Source organism: Setaria italica, chromosome VI (assembly GCF_000263155.2).
Source record: "Setaria italica strain Yugu1 chromosome VI, Setaria_italica_v2.0, whole genome shotgun sequence".
Classification (NCBI taxonomy): domain Eukaryota; kingdom Viridiplantae; phylum Streptophyta; class Magnoliopsida; order Poales; family Poaceae; genus Setaria; species Setaria italica.
In genome coordinates, this window is record NC_028455.1 from 33,224,333 (window position 1) to 33,244,427 (window position 20,095).

The 20,095-nt window shown below is 49.3% G+C and overlaps 2 protein-coding genes and 1 pseudogene across 2 annotated transcripts; all 3 read right to left on the reverse strand.

The window, feature by feature from the left end:
• Positions 1-1,056: 1,056 nt before the first annotated feature.
• Positions 1,057-5,767, reverse strand: LOC101755883 (BTB/POZ and MATH domain-containing protein 1). Its single transcript, XM_012846886.2, has 3 exons — positions 5,593-5,767; positions 5,004-5,191; positions 1,057-2,935 (listed from the first exon to the last, which is right to left on the reverse strand). Exons 1-3 carry the CDS (start codon positions 5,765-5,767, stop codon positions 2,189-2,191), a joined length of 1,110 nt encoding a protein of 369 aa, XP_012702340.1. The 3' UTR covers positions 1,057-2,188.
• Positions 5,768-8,147: 2,380 nt separating this feature from the next.
• LOC101756290 (BTB/POZ and MATH domain-containing protein 1-like) lies at positions 8,148-8,783 on the reverse strand. Its single transcript, XM_014805413.2, has one exon. The coding sequence runs from the start codon at positions 8,781-8,783 to the stop codon at positions 8,214-8,216; it is 570 nt and encodes a 189-aa protein (XP_014660899.1). The 3' UTR covers positions 8,148-8,213.
• Positions 8,784-17,316: 8,533 nt separating this feature from the next.
• LOC105913504 lies at positions 17,317-19,239 on the reverse strand (annotated as a pseudogene).
• Between the last annotated feature and the right edge of the window lie 856 nt (positions 19,240-20,095).

Sequence of the window (20,095 nt, forward strand, 5' to 3'; positions counted from 1 at the left end):
TCTCCCGTCAGCGTGGCTGCCGGAGGGGGGCGGCTGTCGTTGGGCTCTGTCGACGACCCTCCGGTCGACCGTCATTGCCGAGTGTGCGAGATGTGCGTGGCGTCCGACCGCTATAGCCATGCATGATGATGATGATGTCCGGGCGTGGCAGCTGTGCACGTCGTGGGGGACTGCCGACCCTATAGCCCCGCGTGCTGATCGGGAGACGCGGCCGTCATGTCTCTGCCGTCGAGCCAAGCAAGAAACTGGGTGGCGCTCCCTCCTGTGCTAGGGGGCACGAGTAATGAGTACCCTACGGCGAACAGGGGAGGCAGCAGACTAGGACGGTGCTGCTGTAGCTTGCGCGGTCGTGGCTATAGTGTACCGCTCGAATACTGTGGCGAGTCACGTCGAGGAGCGCGGGCGCCTTTCTGCGCGCCAGAGCCGCATTGCATTTATAGCGAGGTTGGTGGGGGCCCATGAGATCTGCGCCCTCGTCCGCTGGTCCGCACCCGCCCTCGGGCGAGGCGGATCCTTGTCCTGTGGGCCCGGATGCGTCCGACCCCCTGCGCCCGGGGTCGGGCGAGGCGGAGCCTTGCGGCGAGGGGTCAGGCGTGTCCGACCCTGGGACCATGGGTCGGGCGAGGCGGAGCGGAACACTCCCCGTCCATGCTGAGTCGGCGGAGGTCACTGTCGCCGCTGGTGGGCCCAGGCCCTTATTACCGTTGTTTAAGGGGCATAAGGAGGTCGTTAATATTTGCTCCCAATACTTATCCTAGTGATTTAGGATCACTTGCAGATGCAATCGCCAAGAGTTAACAAAATAGATCTAAGTGTTATCATGAGTGGATGTGAACCAAGCCCAATACTTTCCCTCCCGCATACTAGTCACTACACAGGGGTACTCAACTATTGAACAAAGAACATGGCAAGATGATTGTTATAGGAAAGCAAAGATGCAACCCAAAGTAGCATTGGCCGGTCATTCGTGAAAGTACATCATCAAGATATGAAAGATAATAGATTGATCTCACAAAGAGGTTCGACGATTACAAATCAAGATCTCCATACAACCTCGAGGACAAAAAGAGACTTTACCCTATGATCTTATACATGTTGATAAATTTTAGGGTAAAGGATGCCCTGTAGATCAACTAGACTGAAAACGACGATGAACGGGGGCAGGAAAGACCTAGGCCGATCGGCCTGGGTACCATTGAGCCGATCGGCTCAGGGGATTTTCACCTCCCATGATGCTCCTCTTCGCGTGGCCTCCTCTGGATCCAATCTTTCTCCGTTTTTCCTACTTGTGGCGGCGGTGGATGGTGCTTTCGTGGTGATCTCTTCTCTCGCTCCATCTCCCCCTTTTCCTTGATCCAATAGGGTTGTATTTATAGTCCCTTGTAGGCGGCGGCTCTGGGTCAATATCGGTGGAAAAACCCTACAGGATGTCGTGGACGTTACGTTGAAGAAATGGGGGCTCGACCGGACCTAGGATTGGGCCAGGCCGATCGGCCTGGGCCCTTTCTAGCCCTCCTGGTCTGCTCCTTCCTCGTACTAGCTCCCCTCGACGACTCATGTTCAAATATTTATTTAGATCCCTGTGAAAACCCCCTTGATTATGTCACATTTCCTGCCAAAACACAACATGCTCCAAAATACAACTTGTATGCAATAATGGGGTTATTTCACGTGCCAAGTGACGGTTAGTGTAATAATAAGCATGAAAACACTAGTTAAATAATATTAAAAGTGTGTAAATAACGAGCGTCGATACGGCACCATTTCATTAGCAAACAAGTTAAACAGTACAAACATAGTGCAGAATTACAATACAACAATGCAAGTACTTCCAACAGGCCTTAAAGAACAGATAACACTCATGGAGTAGAGACTACATAGAGCATAGCAAAAGTTAAATCATCTTTGAAGCTTCAAGCATAACCCTAATTCAGTACAGGTCAGGACCAAGAGAGCAGAGAATCCAAAACAAAAGTATGCTACTTTTTAGGCAGCCTCAAAAGCTTTGCACCAAATTTATCTGACAATACCCTCCACCTTGCCTCAGTTATCAGAATCACCTGGCAGCAAAATAGCCCAAATGCCCAATACTACAAGAATAGAGATACCAGTCACTAAGATATCTGAACACCATACTGAGTTATGCTTGAACACGTGCACTATCTACATGGAGATCTATTGCACAATGTCATGTCCCAACCCTCTCTCGCAGTTCCACAATAATCGATGGGAAATTCTGACCCAACTGCAAAAAATCCTCTGTTAAGACGGACTTCTTGAAATTTTTCTCAGCTGCAAAGAAGTCAATGCACTTGCTCTTCAACTCCGAGCAGCTGTACATTTCAGCACAAGCTAATTTAGCAGCAACATTATCGACAGACACATTGGCCCACAATCTCTGTGCACAAATGAGCTTCAGCCGGTCCATTGCATACCGGTCAGCCGCGGCTACTAGATGCTGCATCATCTCGAAGGGAGAGGTCCTAAGTTCGTCATCTCCAGGCAACTTGTCAGTGTACATGAACTGAAGAATGATTCTGAAAACTGCAGGGGCGATGTCATTTAGGGGGATGGATGGCATTGTAGCCTCAGCCATGGATCCGAGGAGCCCGACTTTGAAGACTGGTGAACGTGCAGCAAGCACCGCTCGATGTGCGTGGAACATCTCGCCGTCGACATTGAATGATACATCCGTCCCATCCTTGCTATCAAGTAGCCTCGCAAGATGTTCTCCAAGATCTGAAGGCGGCACGGGAATAGAGTTCTTACTTACTACCGTGATAGCGCATACAAACGTGATGTATCCCTCTGTTACATGATAACTCTCTATTCCATATTGCGAACGGAACTGACGCCACCCCTGTTCAACTTGTTCACCTTCCTCATTATTGAATATGAAGGACCGAAAGGACGGCCAGAGGGGGTGAATGGAAGCCTATAAAAATTCTCAACGAGAACAAGGCCTATGTCCCAAACGCAACTCCAAAGCACACCGTACGTTCAATCTCGACGCAAGTCAACTCGTGACAAGCTCACCCTACGAACGATAAGAAACGCTTAAATCACAGCGGAAAACACATCATGAATTTACTCCATCAAGTTTGCACAAATGAGACAAAACAAAGTCACTACTAACCATAACTTATCTAGGCATGGAAGGATTAGCAATTAACTAAGTAAAATAAGCATGATTAGCAAGACAAATAACTAACGAAGTAATCACTAAACAGGATCACAAATGAGTAATTAAACTAAGTAGCTAAAGTATCAGACTAATATGGAAGAACGAAATAAAAACTCACTGAAGGCCTGTGTTGCTTGCGCATGGCCCTGGTGGCCTGAAGACATCCAGCTAGGCCTGCTACGTGTAAACTCCTTCACCTGGGCCTCTCCGCTGGGCCAGCTACTCGTGCTGGGCTGCCTCACACGCACGGCCTGCTTAGCAGCTGCTTGGGCCTCCGGCCTGCTGACGGCTTGTGAAAGCCAGCTCGCCTGGGCTGCTGGCTGGGCCGGAAACGCCTGAGCGGTCTGCTCTGCTGCTGGCGTCCACCAAGCGACGACTCCTGCGCAAGAAAGAAACAGACGCACGAACGGAGAACGAACAGCCAAGAACACTAAGAACGTCGGCCACACTTCGATCCAAAATTCCTTTCTCAGTACTCCACAGTTCGAAACGAAACTTGAGATAAGGATACAATACCCGAAGGGAAAATAGATCCATGAGACAACTCTCAAAAAGCTCAAGTATTCATTGCAAATCTTGAAGAAAATCAAAACCTTAACTCAAGAACACGATTTGGCAAAATTCAAAATTCAAGCCGGATTCGTGAGGGATTTGAAGGGGATCATATCAAAGATGTTCCCTAAGGTCCTAGCAACATTTCCCTTCAACCAAACTCACGAGATCCGGCTCCAACACGATGAATGAAAATTCCTCAAAAATAGTTCCGAAAATAGGGAAAAAGAAAAACGCTCGGGAATCAAAGATTTAGCACGATTTGAGACAACAAACAAAGCTAAATCACGAGAACATCTTCTATACAAGATGATGACTAGCCTCCTCCCTTCATCCACCCACTAAAGATGAAGAAATCAAGAGAAAAGAGTAATCACTCTCTAATCTCCCTCTCTCCTCTCACTTTAAGCACATGACTAGTCTCTAAGCCAAAAGATAATGAGTTGCTAAGCAAAGAGGTGCTGAAATAATCAGCCCCTCATCCCTATTTATAGTCCAGGACGAAAGATAATACTACCATACAGCTACAACTAGGATAACTACCTACGCAGGGGCATTTTGATCCAAGTTTCTATCCGCGCATCGGACGGACACGCCGCCTTCACGACTTTGCTTCGTCTCGACGCAAGCTTCGCGATGACGCCACATGCCCTCCTTCTCGAAGCTCCGGTCACACCGGGCTCGCCCCCGGTTTTGAGACCTAAATCGGGAAACCTGCCTGCGTGGTGGTTTTGAGGCCCAACCCACCCAAAACGTCCATCTTCACTTGGCCGCCACGCGACCTCCTCGATGTCGACGCGTGTCCGGCCTCCGCTAAGCCTCCCGCTCGACTCGACCGACGCCGTCTCCATCTCGTTATGTCCTCTCGCCATTCTGTGCACCATGTGGACCGCCCATGACTTTGCCCGGACTCCTCGAGTCCATCGGTCCAAGCCTACTTGCATTCATCCTTCACCGCCCTTGATCCATCGGCATGAACCTTTCGCTTGACCTTCACCGCACGCTGTCGACCGTCACGTCGCATCCTACACCTGCACATCACAAGCCAAGAGCAACATCAAACCAACACAACGTTGTCAATCACTCATCATCTAAGGGTGATCACCATTGATCCTTAAAATACATAAGCTAGCGTTCTTGTTGCTGAGGTGGAATTCTGTTGGCCGTTTCCTTTCAACCAGGCCCCGAAGATAGCCTCAACGCTTGAGGATTTGTTAAGAAGCTCAAGGAAGAAAGAGACATGTCCGCCTTTGTCTCTCCCACTGACCCCACAAGGGTAGCAGTTCATCCTCCACATGTGCCCACCGACGGCGATGGCGTCGGAGTGGACCGCATTGCCAATAGCAAGGTGTTTGTTGTGCTCATTGTCCACTTTGAACTCGACTAAGGTTGAACCCAACATGGTGGCTTGCGCCTCTTGCCCCATCTTATGGCTCCTCTTGCTAACTGAATAAACTGCAAGTAATTTAGCAATAGGTAATAGCAAATTTGAAATTTCTTAAATCTGTTGGCGCTAATGAATGCTTTATGCTTATAACTACTTTACTAGCAAGCAATTAAAGCAATGAGTTATCATAGATTATTTTGGAATAATGGCAGGGTGCTCTAGTGTTCACTTCAGAATTCAGAATGAGTTGAGTTGGACAACCGATTTGGCACAGTGATGTGATTGGCGGCACCATCAACTAATCGAGCAAGCGGTTGGTTCTTAAAACATCTCAAATTTAGAATGTCATAAAACTTGCTGATGAGCTTCTGGATTTGGCGCACTTGCCAAAAATTCCTAACATTTAAGCTAAATAAATAACTTATGCTGCAAGAAGCCAACAAGAGCAGAGCACAAGATTGATTCTCACCGTCAATCCTGTCGGCGGTGGTGGAGAAAGTGGACGACGGGCCGATCGCTCCGGGTGGATTCGTAGCGCGTGCCTGCCTCCTTCCGTTGCAATTCTGCGGACTCTGCTTGATCAGTTCTCCAAAGCAACCGGCCTCCTCGTGAACTTCACCAAAAGCACCGTGGTGCCAATGCATGTCGACGACACAGACATCTGCCAATGTATCCAGGTTCTGGGCTGCCGTTGAGAAGGGTTCCCGCAAACGTACCTTGGTCTCCCACTGTCCTGCTCCAAGCTTCGTCTCGCAGCCTTTGACCCATACATCGCACGGGCTGATCGGTACCTGGCCGGATGGCAATCTGCGCTGCTCAACCACATAGGGCGCGCGGTTCTGGTAAATTCAGTCCTCGACAGCCAGCTTATCTACTTGATGTGCGCCCTACAGCTTCCACCCGGCACAATCGCATAGTTTAATCAAAGGAGGCACGGCTTCCTGTGGGCAGGCGAAAAGGAAGCGTCCAGCGCCAGCTGCCTGGTGGCGTGGGAGAAAGTGCAGCACAGCAGAGAGCGGGGAGGACTGGGAATCACAAACATTGGGGGTGCAAAACTCGTGCCTTCTCCTTAAACTGATACACCGGCTTCATCACCCACAAGGCTCGTCGTGGGCAGCATGGGTTCACCGTCACGCAAACATCGCCACCCTCGACGGTGACCTCGTCGGCACCCACTGGGACGCCCTGCGTGCGCTGCTCCCCCTATACCGAGCTATCACCACGGTGCAGATCGGCGATGGGTGCACGACGGCGTTCTGGTTCGATGTATGGTGCGGAGAAGATTGCTTGGCTGACAAATTCCCTGCCCTTCTGAGCCACTGCAAGCACACTGGACAGACGGTCGCTGATGTCCGGGAACGCGGCCTCGAGCAATACCTGGTGCCGCGCCTATCCGTCAGGGCGCGTGAAGAGCTTGGGATGGTCCGGGACATCCTGGAGCACGTTCCCCGTCATGACTGCGACGACAAGAGAATCTGCCCCTAACTCTGCGCCTGATGGGAAGCTGCGCACGGGGCCACTGTACAAGCTCCTGCTCGCCGCGCCAGGAAGCGATGACTCGATGGCCCAGTTTGTCTGGAAGAACTCGGTGCCCCCTCGGGTCCAGTTCTTCGCCTAGCTCCTGGTGCACGACCGGGTGCAGTGCTGCTCGAACTTGCTGAGGATGAAGGTCATCGACGATGCACGCTGTGAGGTATGCGGGTGCGACACAGAGACTGCCACACATATCATCCTTGAATGCCCGTTCGCCAAAGCGTTCTGGCGTTCTCTCGGCTTCCGGGGGCCGGAGGGACTGAAGACGGCGACGCTCAACTCTATTCCCCGCCCGGACAACATCCCTAGCCAACACTTCTCCACCTTTGTGCTGCTGTGCTGCTGGCACTTACGAAAAGGAGGAATGGAGTCATCTTTCGGGAAGACAACATGACACTCTGTCAAACCCTGTCGGCTTGCAGAAGCGACGCCGAGCTATGGCGATGCCGCATGAAGGGAAACGAAGCTGCCGTATGCATCACATGGTGTAATCTGTTTGTTACGGCAATGTAAACCATATGAAAACTGCTGTAACTCTGTGACTATCAAACGGGATTCTCTCCCCTTCCGTAGCCATTCAAAAAAAAAACTATGATCTGGACGGCTGGGCCTCGGTTTCCATCTTAATTAGGACGGGCACTGAGCTGCCATGTATGTATATTCTCTTGTTCATTTAATCGATTGTGAAATGAACAGCAGCTCATATTTATACCAGTAGTAAATAGTAGAGGAGCTTGGAACCGGCGGTTAATGGAAGGAATTCAACATTCCATATCCAAAATAAAAAAGAAGCAGAGAGGAGCTCTATTAAAAAAAAACTACAACTGATAAGGGAGTCTAAGGGGTTTACAGCCACAGGAAGAGATGTAAGACAACACAGAAAGTCTGAAACTTTTTTTTTAGGTCAGTCTGAAACTGAATTAAACAACGAAGAAACCAAACAATACAACAGATGAAACCGAATGATGCTGCTCTCCACAAGAGTCGCCGTTGATTTCAGTTACTAAACGAATTAAATGGCACAGAACTGTATTAGTACGACAGTACAAGCACCTCCAACATGCTTAAAACGATCAGATCATAACACTCATGGACTGGACGACTATACATACATTATAGTTAGGCAGTTTGCAGTACCAGAGCAAATTAGCACTAGTAAACACATCAAATTATAGTACAGTATAACCTAGCTTCAGGACATGACATGGCCAAGAGGACGCAGAAATAAAAACAAAACAGGTCTATTAAGGTCGCATAATATCCATGTATAGCTTTGATCTGTGCAACAATATCCTCCACGCCATATCCACAGCTATGCAGCTGATCTGCGTGACAATATAGATCATCCACCTTGCCTTGCTTATCAGTCTCACCAGACAGAACAAAGTTTAATACTACAAGAAGACGATTTCAAAGCTCGAAATACATGAGGTGCCAGTGACCAAAACATCTGATTTCTGAACACCATACCCAGCCATGCTTGGACGCCTGAACTATACACATGGAGATGTATCACACTATGTCATAAGTCATAACCCAATCCTCTCCCGCAGCTCATCAACAATTGAAGGGAACTGTTGCACCAACTGAACGAAACCCTTTGTCAACACGGCTTTCCTGAAATTTTCCCCCGTTGCAAAGAAGCCAAATGCACTTGTTCTTCAACTCCGGGCAGCTGTGCATTTCAGCGAAGGATAAGGTAGCGGCAACCGTATCAACAGACACATCTTCCCACAGCTTCTGTGCACAGATAAGCTTCAGCCGGTCCAACGCATACCGGTCAGCCGCGGCTAGTAGATGCCGCACCATCTCGGTCGGAGATTCCCCAAGCTCGTCGTCTGCAGGCAATGCATCCGTGTACATGAACCGAAGCATGGCCCTAAATGTGGCAGGGGCAATTTCATGGAGGGTGATGTTTGGCATGGTAGCCTCAGCCATGGAACCTAGGAGCTCAGCCTTGAAGACCGGCGAACGGGCAGCGAGCACCGCTCGGTGCGCATGGAACGTCTTGTCGTCGATGGTGAACGAGACATCGGCCCCGTCCATGCTCTCCAGCAACGCGCCGAAATGCTTCCCGTTGTCCGAAGCCGGCACGGGAATGGAGTTGCCACGCCCACGAGCGACCATGACGGCGCACACGAAAGTGACTCGCCCCTCTGCCTGCAGGCAACAGTTCTCCAGATCATGATGCGAAACGAACCGAGGCCAGCCGCCCACGCGAGCATCCCCTTCGAACAGCTGAACGTCCGTCCTCTCCGCACCCTCCGGCCATGGATGGCCGTCCTTGCCCTTTACGAAGGCCTCGAAGATGGCGTTGACACTTGCTTTGCTCACCAGCTCGAACAAGATGGAGACGTGATCCTTGTGTTCCTCCCCGAGCCCGTTCGGGAAGTAGCGTACCCTCCACATGTACCCGCCAGAGGAGAAGGCGTCGGAGAAGATGGCCTCGCCAATGGCAAGATGCTTAGTTTGCTCGTAGTCTACTCTGAATTCCTGGAGATTGGAATCAGTAGCCTGCCACTCCAGCCATGCGGTGCGACTTCGCTTGCCCACTGCATAATTAGAGCACCAATCAAACAAATTGGCAGTCGAATTTAACAGTACACCATAAAGAATTCAGCCCCACTTTCCAGTACTCCTGCTTGCTAATACAGTAATACACATTTGATGCATTTGAGAATTGAGAACAATCCGAAGGCTAGAATAAAGTCCCTATGCAGTTGGGGTGCAGCAATCCAAAGAGGGGCACACTCACTGCCTAACAGCCGGAGATGGAACTGGTGCCGGCGCGCTGGTGGTGGGGACCGGAGATGAGTCGCGCCGGCCGCTCCCCCGTCCCCCGCTCCCGGCTTGGGACGTCCGGTCGCGCGCACGCTCCGACCTCCCGCTTGCGCCGGAGAGGGAGATGTCGGCGCTCGCCAGCGGAGAGGGTTTCGTCTCGCCGCTGCGGTTGCCGGCACAAGAGGAGTATCTGTGACTCTTTTGAGTTGGAGCGCTCTAAGGTAATAACTTCTCTCTAATGCAACTTCACCTAACAGAGGGCTCGCTCTAATGTAACTTCCCCTGACAAACCGGGCCTACATGTCAGCGACCACGTCGGGGGGCCTACAGGGCTCTAAATATTAAGTTGAGTGTAAGAGCATCTCTAGCTCGGATTCCCTTTAAAAAAACTTTCTCTCTCCCTCTTGGCTGCAACAGACTACCAAAATCCAATCTCCAATACATCCCTAGCGCGTGGGACCAACAAGTTATTTTTTTCTTCTCTTTGTACTCCTCCGTGCCTCCCTTCTCTCGGCTCCATTCTCTCCTCTCAATCCACCGCCACCTCTCCCTCCCTCCCTCCCTCCCACCATTGGCGCTCACCCGACCCCCGAGGCCCCTCCCGACGAAGGCGGTCGCCCAGCTGGCCTTGCGCCGGCCCCGCCTCTCGCGACTGTCGAGGATATATCCCCAGTACTCGCAAGGAAGGAAGAAAATGAATTCCTACTAGGATTCTCCTATAATCCTACTATGACTCATACCATGTAATCATACTAGAACTCCTCGTTATAACCGACTAGTAATCCGCCCCCCTAGAGTATATAAAGGAGGGCAGGGGTCCCTAGATCTGTAGGCGAAGATCTCATAGAACTACAATAGAGGACCAAATCCTCAACACCAAACAACACCTAAGCGCAGGGTGCAATATACAATACCCCAAACCGGACGTAGGGTATTGCGCTACTCTGACGCCCGAACCTGTAGAAATATGTGTCTTGTTTCCTTGCTTTTACCATCAAGTCCCAGGTCCGGCAATCCCCCACCAACCAATCTATTACCTCGGGATACCCCTCGGTAGGTTGCTGGGTAGGAAACACCAACATTTGGCGCGTTAGGTAGGGGTGATCGTCGAGATCATCGGGCGAGCTTGAAGGACCTTATCATCAAGATCAATTGCCGAGTCAGAGTTCCGAGTAGACAAATCTACGCCGAGACAGAATCGATGCGCTTTGCATTCCAGTCGAAGACCGAGTCGATTTCATCGCAGGCTGCTGCTTGCGGCTCGTCGATCAAGGCAGAGGCAAATCCGATTTGAGTTGGGAGATAAGGCAGATCGAAGAACCCACGCTATAATTCCCAAGATGACAAAGATCTGTTACAGCAATCACGCATAGATTGAGGCAAATAATCAGCTCCGACTACTCTCCGTAAAAAGCAATTTGGAGGGATTTGTGATACACGCATATAGAAGGCTACCACAAGACCTCAAAATCATAGCCTAAAGTACATAGAAGATGTATGCGAGCACTGCTACCCCAACACCCGCCACATCAAGTCGCCGACGACTACTCGTCTCGACTAGAAAACTAGTCGAGGACGGTCTACTTCGACTACTCGTCTGGACTAAAAAACTAGTCGGGGGCGGGTTTCACGTGATCAACAACTAGTCAGAATCGACTTTGACTAGTCGGCTTCACCAACAACAGTCGCGGCTTCACGACGATCACCACGGCTTCATCGACAATCGTCCACGAATCAAGCTAAGTCACATTTTTAATTATTTTATATAATTTTTCCAACTTGTTTTCAGCATGCAGAGCAATGCGCCGAGTACTTTTGTGTACGCCTCTTGATGAAAATTACCCTCCAGATCTACACTTTGTCAATTATTCCTGGGGCATGTTAACCGACAGCCATGGGCTTGGTACACCGAATTATGGAGGCTATAGCCACGGGTTTTGTGCACTAAGTTCCAGAAGCTCCGTCAACAGGCCTGGTAAATCGAATTTCGGAGGCTACAACCACGGGTTTGGTGCACTAATGCTGGAGGCTTGCAGCGGCTACACCCTAAGGAGGCACAAATCCTATGCGTGGCAACACACGCTCTCCTGGTCAAAAAGGCAGAAAAGTCTCAATGACTACTTTACGCTCAATCGCACAGTCTTTTTGTCGCAATGCCGCCTACTTATTTTAAATGTCTTCTCTTAGCGGTTGTTAATCTACTCGAGCAAAATACGTCTCAATTCGTAAAAGCCTCGGATCTTCTGTCATACCTAAACTCTAGGACGCGAGACAAAGATCTTCGTAGCAGCAGTGCTAGTACGCATACACGAGAGAAAGATCTCACACGCAGTGGTAATGGATAAACAGAGATTGAGAGCCTAACGTAACAGGTTAACTACACGGGAGAAATATGACCGAAACAAGAGCATGGCACACAATATTTGCTACATAATGTATGCATCTTTTTTTTTCAGATCAAGCTTCGGCGACGACTCTCTAGGACGCTCAGCGTACCTCCAATGGCTCTGCTAGCTCCCAGGCTTGGGGCTAAGCGCCAATTACTACTCGGAATATCTCCAATGGCTCAGCTAGCTTCCAAGCTCATGGGCTAAGCACCAAATAACTACTCAACGTGGCTTCTACGGCTCACTTGTCGCATAAGCTCGAGGGAAGGACGCCGCAATACAACTCGGATGATGACTGGCGTGAAGACTAAAAACCCTCGGATTGATTATTTAATCATTCCAAGGCTTGAGGGCTGATAAGCTACACCCAACAGTTGATTTTTTCCAAGATGAAAGAAGAAGATTCAAGATTTTGTTGACCCTCAGCCTGATTCTTTGATTCAACCTAAAGCTCGGGGGCTACTCCATATGAAGTGCGACTTCCGCCACCCTACATATCATATTCCAAAGATAAAGATTACAAAATCAAGACGATCAAGGGCTTGAGCACACCATAGCATCATGGTAGCTTTGAGGAACTTTGAAGATTCAGCCACATAAAGTACTCGAACAGCACTAAGTGAGAATCTGAAAAAGTACTCGAGGACTGCTACATTTGACCATGAAGCACTCGGGGGCTTGTCGTGGATAGATCCCCAGTACCTGCAAGGAAGGAAGAAGACGGACTCCTACTAGGATTCCTCTGTAATCCTACTAGGACTCATACCATGTAATCATACTAAGACTCCTCCTTGTAACCGACTAGTAATCCCACCCCCTGGAGGATATAAAGGAGGGCAGGGGTCCCTAGATCGATAAGCGAAGATCTCATAGAACTACAACAGAGGACCAGATCCTCAACACCAAACAACATCCAAGCGCAGGGCGGCATATACAACACCCCAAACAGGACGTAGGGTACTACGCTACTCTGGCGGCCCGAACCTATATAAATCTATATCTTGTGTCCTCGCTTTTACCATCAAGTTCCATATTCGGCGATCCCCCACCAACCAATCTACTGCCTCGGGATAAACCTTGGTAGGTTGCCGGGTATAAAACACCAACAGCGATGGCAGCGCTACCCCCTTCCCTGCGCCACCTCAAGACGACAGAGCTCGCCCAACCTACCCGCCATGGCCGCTTCCCCCTCCTTCTCTCGGTGGCGACGTAGGGAGCCGCATGCTCCTCCTCATGGCTATGGGTGAGGTGGAGGTGTAGCGGCAGCACCCACAAGCTCCTCCTCCCACCGGCGGCAGTCCAACCTCCAGCACGATGTGGGCCCGTGCTCCAGCTATGGTGGCGCCGCATGAATCCAACGCCGTGGAGCTTGGCAAGGTGAGTGCCTTCGACCGGAAAGTTCCGCGCGCCACAAATAAATGCCGATAGGGGAGAGTCTGTAGTAGGTTGCTTCTCCCCTTGTTTGAGGAGAAAAATCATATGAAGATTTTTCTGCCCTTTGGAATGGTGCGGGCGTGCCAGTGTACTAGGTACACAAAATAAATAGACAAAGGTTAGGGAACAGAAACTTTATTCATATTTAATAAAATACAAATACCAGTTCCCTAATACACATGTATGCTCCATAGCATGCCGTTGGACAAATCCGACTTGGACGATGTGGTCTTCTGGTTCCCCGGGCCTAGAAAGGATCCTGGTTAATTACCTCTGCAAGTCTAGTTTGCAGAGCTCCTCTGATTCCGCTGTTGTGGTCGTCGTCTTCAGTCTTCACTTCACATTCTCCATGCATATATGCGTAGTGTTGGTGTCGATGTGGGCGTCAACGTCGTCCATGGCCTCATCGGTATCCATGAGCCGGTGTAGCGCAGCTGGGACATCAGCTCCGCCCGCCCGTGCCATCCGACCTTGTCGGTCGCGAACGGCAGTGTAGTCGATGTTGTTGAAGAGCATGCATGAGGAAGACGTGTAGCTGAACCGTCGTGGATGCTCCGGCAGCATCATCGAGGTAGAAGTTGTTGAAGAAGGGGCCTCGCCGGCCCGTAGTAGGGTGTCGCGGAGCTGGAACATCAGCTTCCCCCTCCCGCGTCGTCCGGTTCATCGGTGCCGCACAACATGCAGTAGTCGATGTAGAGGTAGTAGATGCGCAGTCAATGTAGCTGATCCGGGTCGACATCGTGGTAGCTTGATCATCGACGTGGTCACTTTGAAATAGATGACTCTGTTAACCGGAACAGAACCGTATGAGCATGAGCTAACCGGGCAGAAGATGCTCCGTCCGTGAAAGTCTTCTGTATAGGTGCTTGCATGCTCATCAGCATCCTATATACGTGCATGCATATGCAAGTGCAAAACACATGCATGCAGCTACACCCAGTGCACGCATATTGGCACGTGGTGAAGTTTGATGACGCTCGTCTCCGATCGGAGCTGTCCTCACCGTCTCCACTAGCCGCGTCAGCTCCCAGCGCCTCATCGTCGCTGCCCGTCCTCCTTGCCACTCGCGTCGTCCTCCGCCGTCCAGAGACGCCCACAACAGCAGCGCAGCTTCTCGCCATACGGCGTGGACTAGGTAGGTGATGGCCCAGGCACAGCTCCGCTCGCCTTGCTCGCCGTGCTTCTCCTCAGCTTCTCGGCTCCGGCGTGGTCGCCGGCTCCTGGCAGTGACAGCGAACAATGAGTCGTCGATGACGGACGTGAGGAGCACCGCCGACTAGGTGATGATGGACGCCGATCCTGGTGGAGTGCGCCTCAAGTCGTCGTCAAAGTGGCGATGATCTCTGGATCTTGAACGTCTCGACGGAGACACGGGAAGCCACGAGCTCGGACGGGCTTCCTTACTTGCTTTTCAATTAGTTCACTGGTGCGCATGCATGCACATATGCACGTGCATGGTTGCATGCCCTATGAGTACGCGTCTTCTTGCTTGCATCTCGGTGAACGTCAGTCCTCGTGGCTGCGCATATGAGCGCCTCCGGACATCGGTACGGTGCCATCTTCGTCTTCCACGGCATCTTCGTCGTCTCAGGGGCACATGACATAGTGTCATCTTCTGGCGCCGACTCTTGCGTCCGGCAGCCTTGTATCATCATGGCCCGGCTCCATCAGTTTCCGGCCACGTGCGGCGTCGCCGTCGGCTGTGGACGTCGCATCTTCATCTTCAGGATCTGGCTTCTCACATTCCTCCACTGCTCCTCCGGTGCGGCCGGCGTCAGGATGAGCGAGCGATGGGACGAGCGGACAACCTCACCGTGTGTATGCATCTAATCTCTAACAAAAATAGAGACGGAACCCGGGATCAACCTTCACCGCCGAAGACGAAGAGAGGAGCCACGGCCTTCTCCCGCCTTGCTTGACGTGCTCACCGGCTTCGCGTCGACTCCAGCGTGGTCGTCGGTCTTGCTGCGACAGTGGACGAAGGTGTTTGTCGATGACGGTCACGGAGGCGTCGGCTGGTTGATGCAAGCTCCAGTCTTGCGGGCGTTCGATGGATGAAGGGGCTGCGGCTCCTTGTTCCCTCTCCTGGCGGCACCGATGGAAAAAGATTTTCTTTTTCCTTACGTGAAGGAGCAGGCATGGCCCATGGATCCAAAAAAAAGATCCCCTGACATGAAGGGGTAGGGCTTTATATAGGTAGGAGGGCAGGTAACTGCCTCCGGACTCCACCATGGCGCCGCCAAGAGTTTGTTTGACACAGCGAAATATCTACAAGTCAGTTTCATTTGTTTGCCATCCACGTGGATCGTACGTGTATACAGGGGCGGAACCAGGATGAACACCTTGGGGGACTAAATAATAGAGATTAAGGGATAGATCTAGAGATTAACGGTGATTTGAGGCTTTATCTATTTTATTTTACAGGTAAAATCAGGTTCTCGGGGCCCTAGCCCCCTGGTCCGCCCCTGCGTGTGTATGTGTAGCTACTTGTATTTCTCCCGGCCGTTCGTAGCACGAGCTTTCCAGACTCGTCTAGCTGAGCCATACCAGTCGTCTCGCAGGCCCAGCTCGAGTCTCAATTGTGTATGTAAACGTCTAGGATAATACTGTAGCAATTGTACTGGTTCCATATGCGTACATGAAACTAACACATGCAAAGCTGGTTCTCTCTATCTCTGTTTCTTATCTTATCATCTAGACTTTATACAAAATCTCATCAAACGCCCCTACATCAAGGGGGAGAGGAGCTAAGTTTTTGACAATTGCTTAAAAAATTTTGGTACTAGGGAACATATCATATTGGTAGTCTGTTGGAGCTCTCTCTCATCTCTAAAATGGTAGTTTTTTGGTATTGGAGGTGGATTTGAGCAATCTGCTGGAGATGCTCTAAGAGCATCACCAGCAGGTTCCTATCCCCAATCCAACTATGGGAGTTTTTGTAAAAATTAGTGCTCCACCAGTCTCCCTTTACTCTTCCCTTTTCCTAATAACTATTGAGACAACCCAATAATTCAACGCAACTTTCCCTAAATAAAGGAGTTGTGACTCTCCCAATATGATAGTTGGATTGGGATGATATTATTGGGAGACTGCAAAAGCAACTCCTCCAATAACAATGAAAGAGATATTTGGGTATCGCAATCAATTAGTTATTGGAAAATATTTATTAGGGACTGCTGGATATGCTCTAATGAAGAATAACAACGGTTTCTGAAGATCTAGAAGAAAAAAGACGACATTGGATCTGAATGAAAAAATAATACCTTTCCCAAAAGAAAGTATCGTACTCCCGTTGTACCGAAATATTGATGACCATTGCTTTTGTCACGATGTATGAACATTGATCTTGTTCAAAAATATAAAGGTATTTTAAGTATTACTTAATTTTTTATATTTATAATAATTTTTTTAATAAGATGAATAAAATATTTTGATACGGGTGCAGTACTGCTTAAGAACGGAGGGAGCACCAAACGACGCTGGCCTACTGATCTGTGAAGCACATCACGTACTCGACTCGCCGTTGGTTTCAGTTACCAAACGAATCAAACAGTTGAAGCCCATATGACACTTAAGAAACGGTGCAGAATTGTAGTACGACGGTAAGCAATTCCAACATGCTTAACAAGGTTAGAGAGCTCCCGTGGAGTTCAGACTTCAGATTACAATTTACATAGTCAGGCAGTTTGCAGTACTAGCATAGAAAAAGGTAAACAGCTGACAAGGTTGAGCACATCCCACCCTCGGGTTCAGACTACATTTAGGCAGTTCGCAGTGGCATGGCCAAAAGGAACAGAGAAACGAGAGGCTACCAAGTGTGCAAAATACCCATAGCATTGTGTCTGATCTGTGTAACAAACTGACAATATCCTCCACCTCACCTCCATAGCTATTCACCTGATCTGCGTGACAACATCCGCCTTTCCTCACTAATCGCAATCCACTAATCCTCCAAGGCTCCAACATTATCATCTGGCAGCAACTTAGTTCAAGTAAGGCAATCTCAAAGTGTCACTATGTTTGGACACCAAAATATCAACTGATCTCTGAGATATCAGTCACCAAAATATCAGCCATGTCTGGACCTGCACTACATCATAACCCAACTTCTCTCGCAGCTCATCAATGATGGAAGGAAACTTCTGACCCAACTGCACAAAACCCTTGGTTAGCATGGCCTTCTTGAAATTTCCCTCCATCACAATTCACAAAGAAGTCAATGCACTTGTTCTTCAACTCTGGGCAGCTGTACATCTCAGCACAAGTCAAGGTAGCAGCAACTGTATCAACAGACACATTGTCGCCCAATTTCTGTGCACACATAAGCTTCAGCTGGTCCAATCCGTACCGGTCAGCCGCAGCTAGTAGCTGCTTCATCATCTCAGAGGGAGGGTCCCCAAGTTCATCATCTCCAGGCAAGGCATCAGTGTACATAAACTGAAGCATGACTCTGAATGTTGCAGGGGTGATGTCATGTAGGGTAATGGAAGACATTAACGCTTTGAGGACTGGCTAACGGGCAGCAAGCACGCACCGCTCGGTGTGCATGGAACGTCTCACCGCCGATGTTGAACGAGACATCAGTGCTTCCTGGCAGGTTGCTGAAATGTTTCTTGATGTCTGAAGGCGGCACAGGAATGGATCTGTCATGAACAACCGTTATAGCGCATACAAATGTGATGTTTCCCCCTGTAAGGTAATATTTCTCCAGATCAGTTCGTAAAACAAACTGAGGCCAGCCACCACCACATCTATCATTGTCCTGTTGGTCTTGGAACAGTACGACATCTGTCCTAGCTGCAGAATAGGGACATGGCTGGCCATCCTTGTCCATTATGAAGGCCTCGCAGATGGCATTTGGATTTGCTCACCAGCTCGATGTAGATAGATACATAACTCTTGTGTGACTTTGTGCACCCATGGGGATAGTACTGTACCCTCCACATATAACTGCCAGCGGAGAAGGCGTCAGAATAGATGGCCTTGCCAATGCCGAGGTTCTTGTTTTGTTCATAGTCTACTCTGAATTCATGGAAAGCTGAATCGATGGTTCGCCCCTCCAGCCTACTCGTGCGGGGTTGCATGCTCACTGCATAATTTTCAACTAAATTGAGTCTCAACAAAAAAAAACAATGGTAATCAATTTTAACAATGAAACATCACAAAATCAGTGTCCGTGACTCTGTTTGCATTGGAGGTGGGCCTGTGTCCAGGGCCATGGGCCGCGGTTCATTGGTAAGCTTTCCTGCACGTGGACTACAAAGAGCGAGCACCAGCAACACAAATGGCACCAAACAGAACAATACGAAACAGATATCCTCCTTTCCTGTTCATCCTGTCCTCTAATATTGTTCATCTTCCCATAGATTTTCATTTCCCCTTTAGCTTCCCTTTCTGATGAACCTCTAGTCTTCATCCTTCGATTTCCATGGTATGCTGCTTATCCCAACTCTAATTCTATCGTATTGTACCCAGAACTCAAGTACTATATCTATTCGGTTGTTATTGGAATCAACAATGCAGGTTTCTAACAGTTGTCAGTTTCTAAAAGAATGTATATATGCTACCCCTTGATTTAGGTCCTAAAGTTATCTGTCACCATCTCATTTAGCTAGCTTCATCTACTTTATAGCATACCCTTTATAGGTACTAAGGTGATTGTGATTCAAAATATTTAATTTTATTACTGAAATAAGTTAATATCATTAGCGAATCTTAGCATTGGTGCATTCTAGCCTCAGCATCATGTTCATGTCTACAACCGTCAGCACTGATGCTAACTCATTTCTCTCTCCCATGTATTCTCCCTAGCACCAACGGATGTACATGCTCTAATGCATCCACCTTCTAATGCATATTAGGTCAATGTAGCACCAATTCCTATTGGAAAAAGAAAACACATCTATATCACAAAGGAGCATACCAGCATGTTCTTCGATGTCCAAAGCTGGCACAGGAACAGAGCTGTCACGAACAACCATGATGGCGCATACAAAAGTGACGTGTCCATCTATTAGGTAATATTTCTCCAGAGAAGCCTGTGAAACCCAATGACCCCAGCCGCCCAAGTTAAAATCATCACCTTGGAACAGTTCGACACCTCTCCTGTCTTCACACGGGGACCATGGGTGGCCGTCCTTGACCGTTATGAAAGCCTCTACGATGGCATTGACATCTGCCTTGCTCATCAGCTCAAATAAGAGAGAGATGGAACCTTTGTCTCCATCTGCCTCTCTGAACCCATGCGGAAAGTAGTGTACCCTCCAGATGTACCCACCGGCAGAAAAGGAGTCAGAGGTGACGGCCTCGCCAGTAGCCAAATGCTTCGTTTGCTCGAAGTCTAATCTGAATTCCTGGAAAGCGGAGTAAATGGTCCGCCACTCCAGCCTTGCCGTGCGACATCGCTTGCCCACTTCATGATTGGCATGTAAATTGAGTCTCAGCCAGACAAATTGGCAGTCAAATTTAACAATACATAATCAAAGAAAGTAAGCGGTTCCAATACTCCTACATCATTTTCTAATACAACAGGCAGCTCTCGTGCTGGTTCTTTTCAAAGAAAAAAATATTTTCTGATGCGCATTTGATGCACTTGAAACCAACTCAAAGGCTAGATAAGTCCCTAAGCAGTTGAGCTACAGTAATCCGAAGGAAAGAGGGGAGCACTCACTGCCTAGCGCCGGAGATGGAACTGGTGCCTGCTGATGGAACTCGATCTCCGGTTTGCTTGTAAGCATCGCTTTTATCAAGTATGCTAGACTTTGATTAATGGCGCATTGCTTTAATCTCGTCTAGTTTACTTACCAATTATCGATTCTTACCCCCATCTCGTAAGGC

Coding starts and splice junctions, on each gene's coding strand:
- LOC101755883 (XM_012846886.2), bottom strand. CDS start 5,767: ATGCATTGGCACCACGGTGCTTTTGGTGAAGTTCACGAGGAGGCCGGT. Junction 5,192..5,592: donor CACCGCCGACAGGATTGACG/GTGAGAATCAAT, acceptor AATTACTTGCAG/TTTATTCAGTTAGCAAGAGG. Junction 2,936..5,003: donor TGAACTGCTACCCTTGTGGG/GTCAGTGGGAGA, acceptor GAATTTTTATAG/GCTTCCATTCACCCCCTCTG.
- LOC101756290 (XM_014805413.2), bottom strand. CDS start 8,783: ATGGTCGCTCGTGGGCGTGGCAACTCCATTCCCGTGCCGGCTTCGGAC.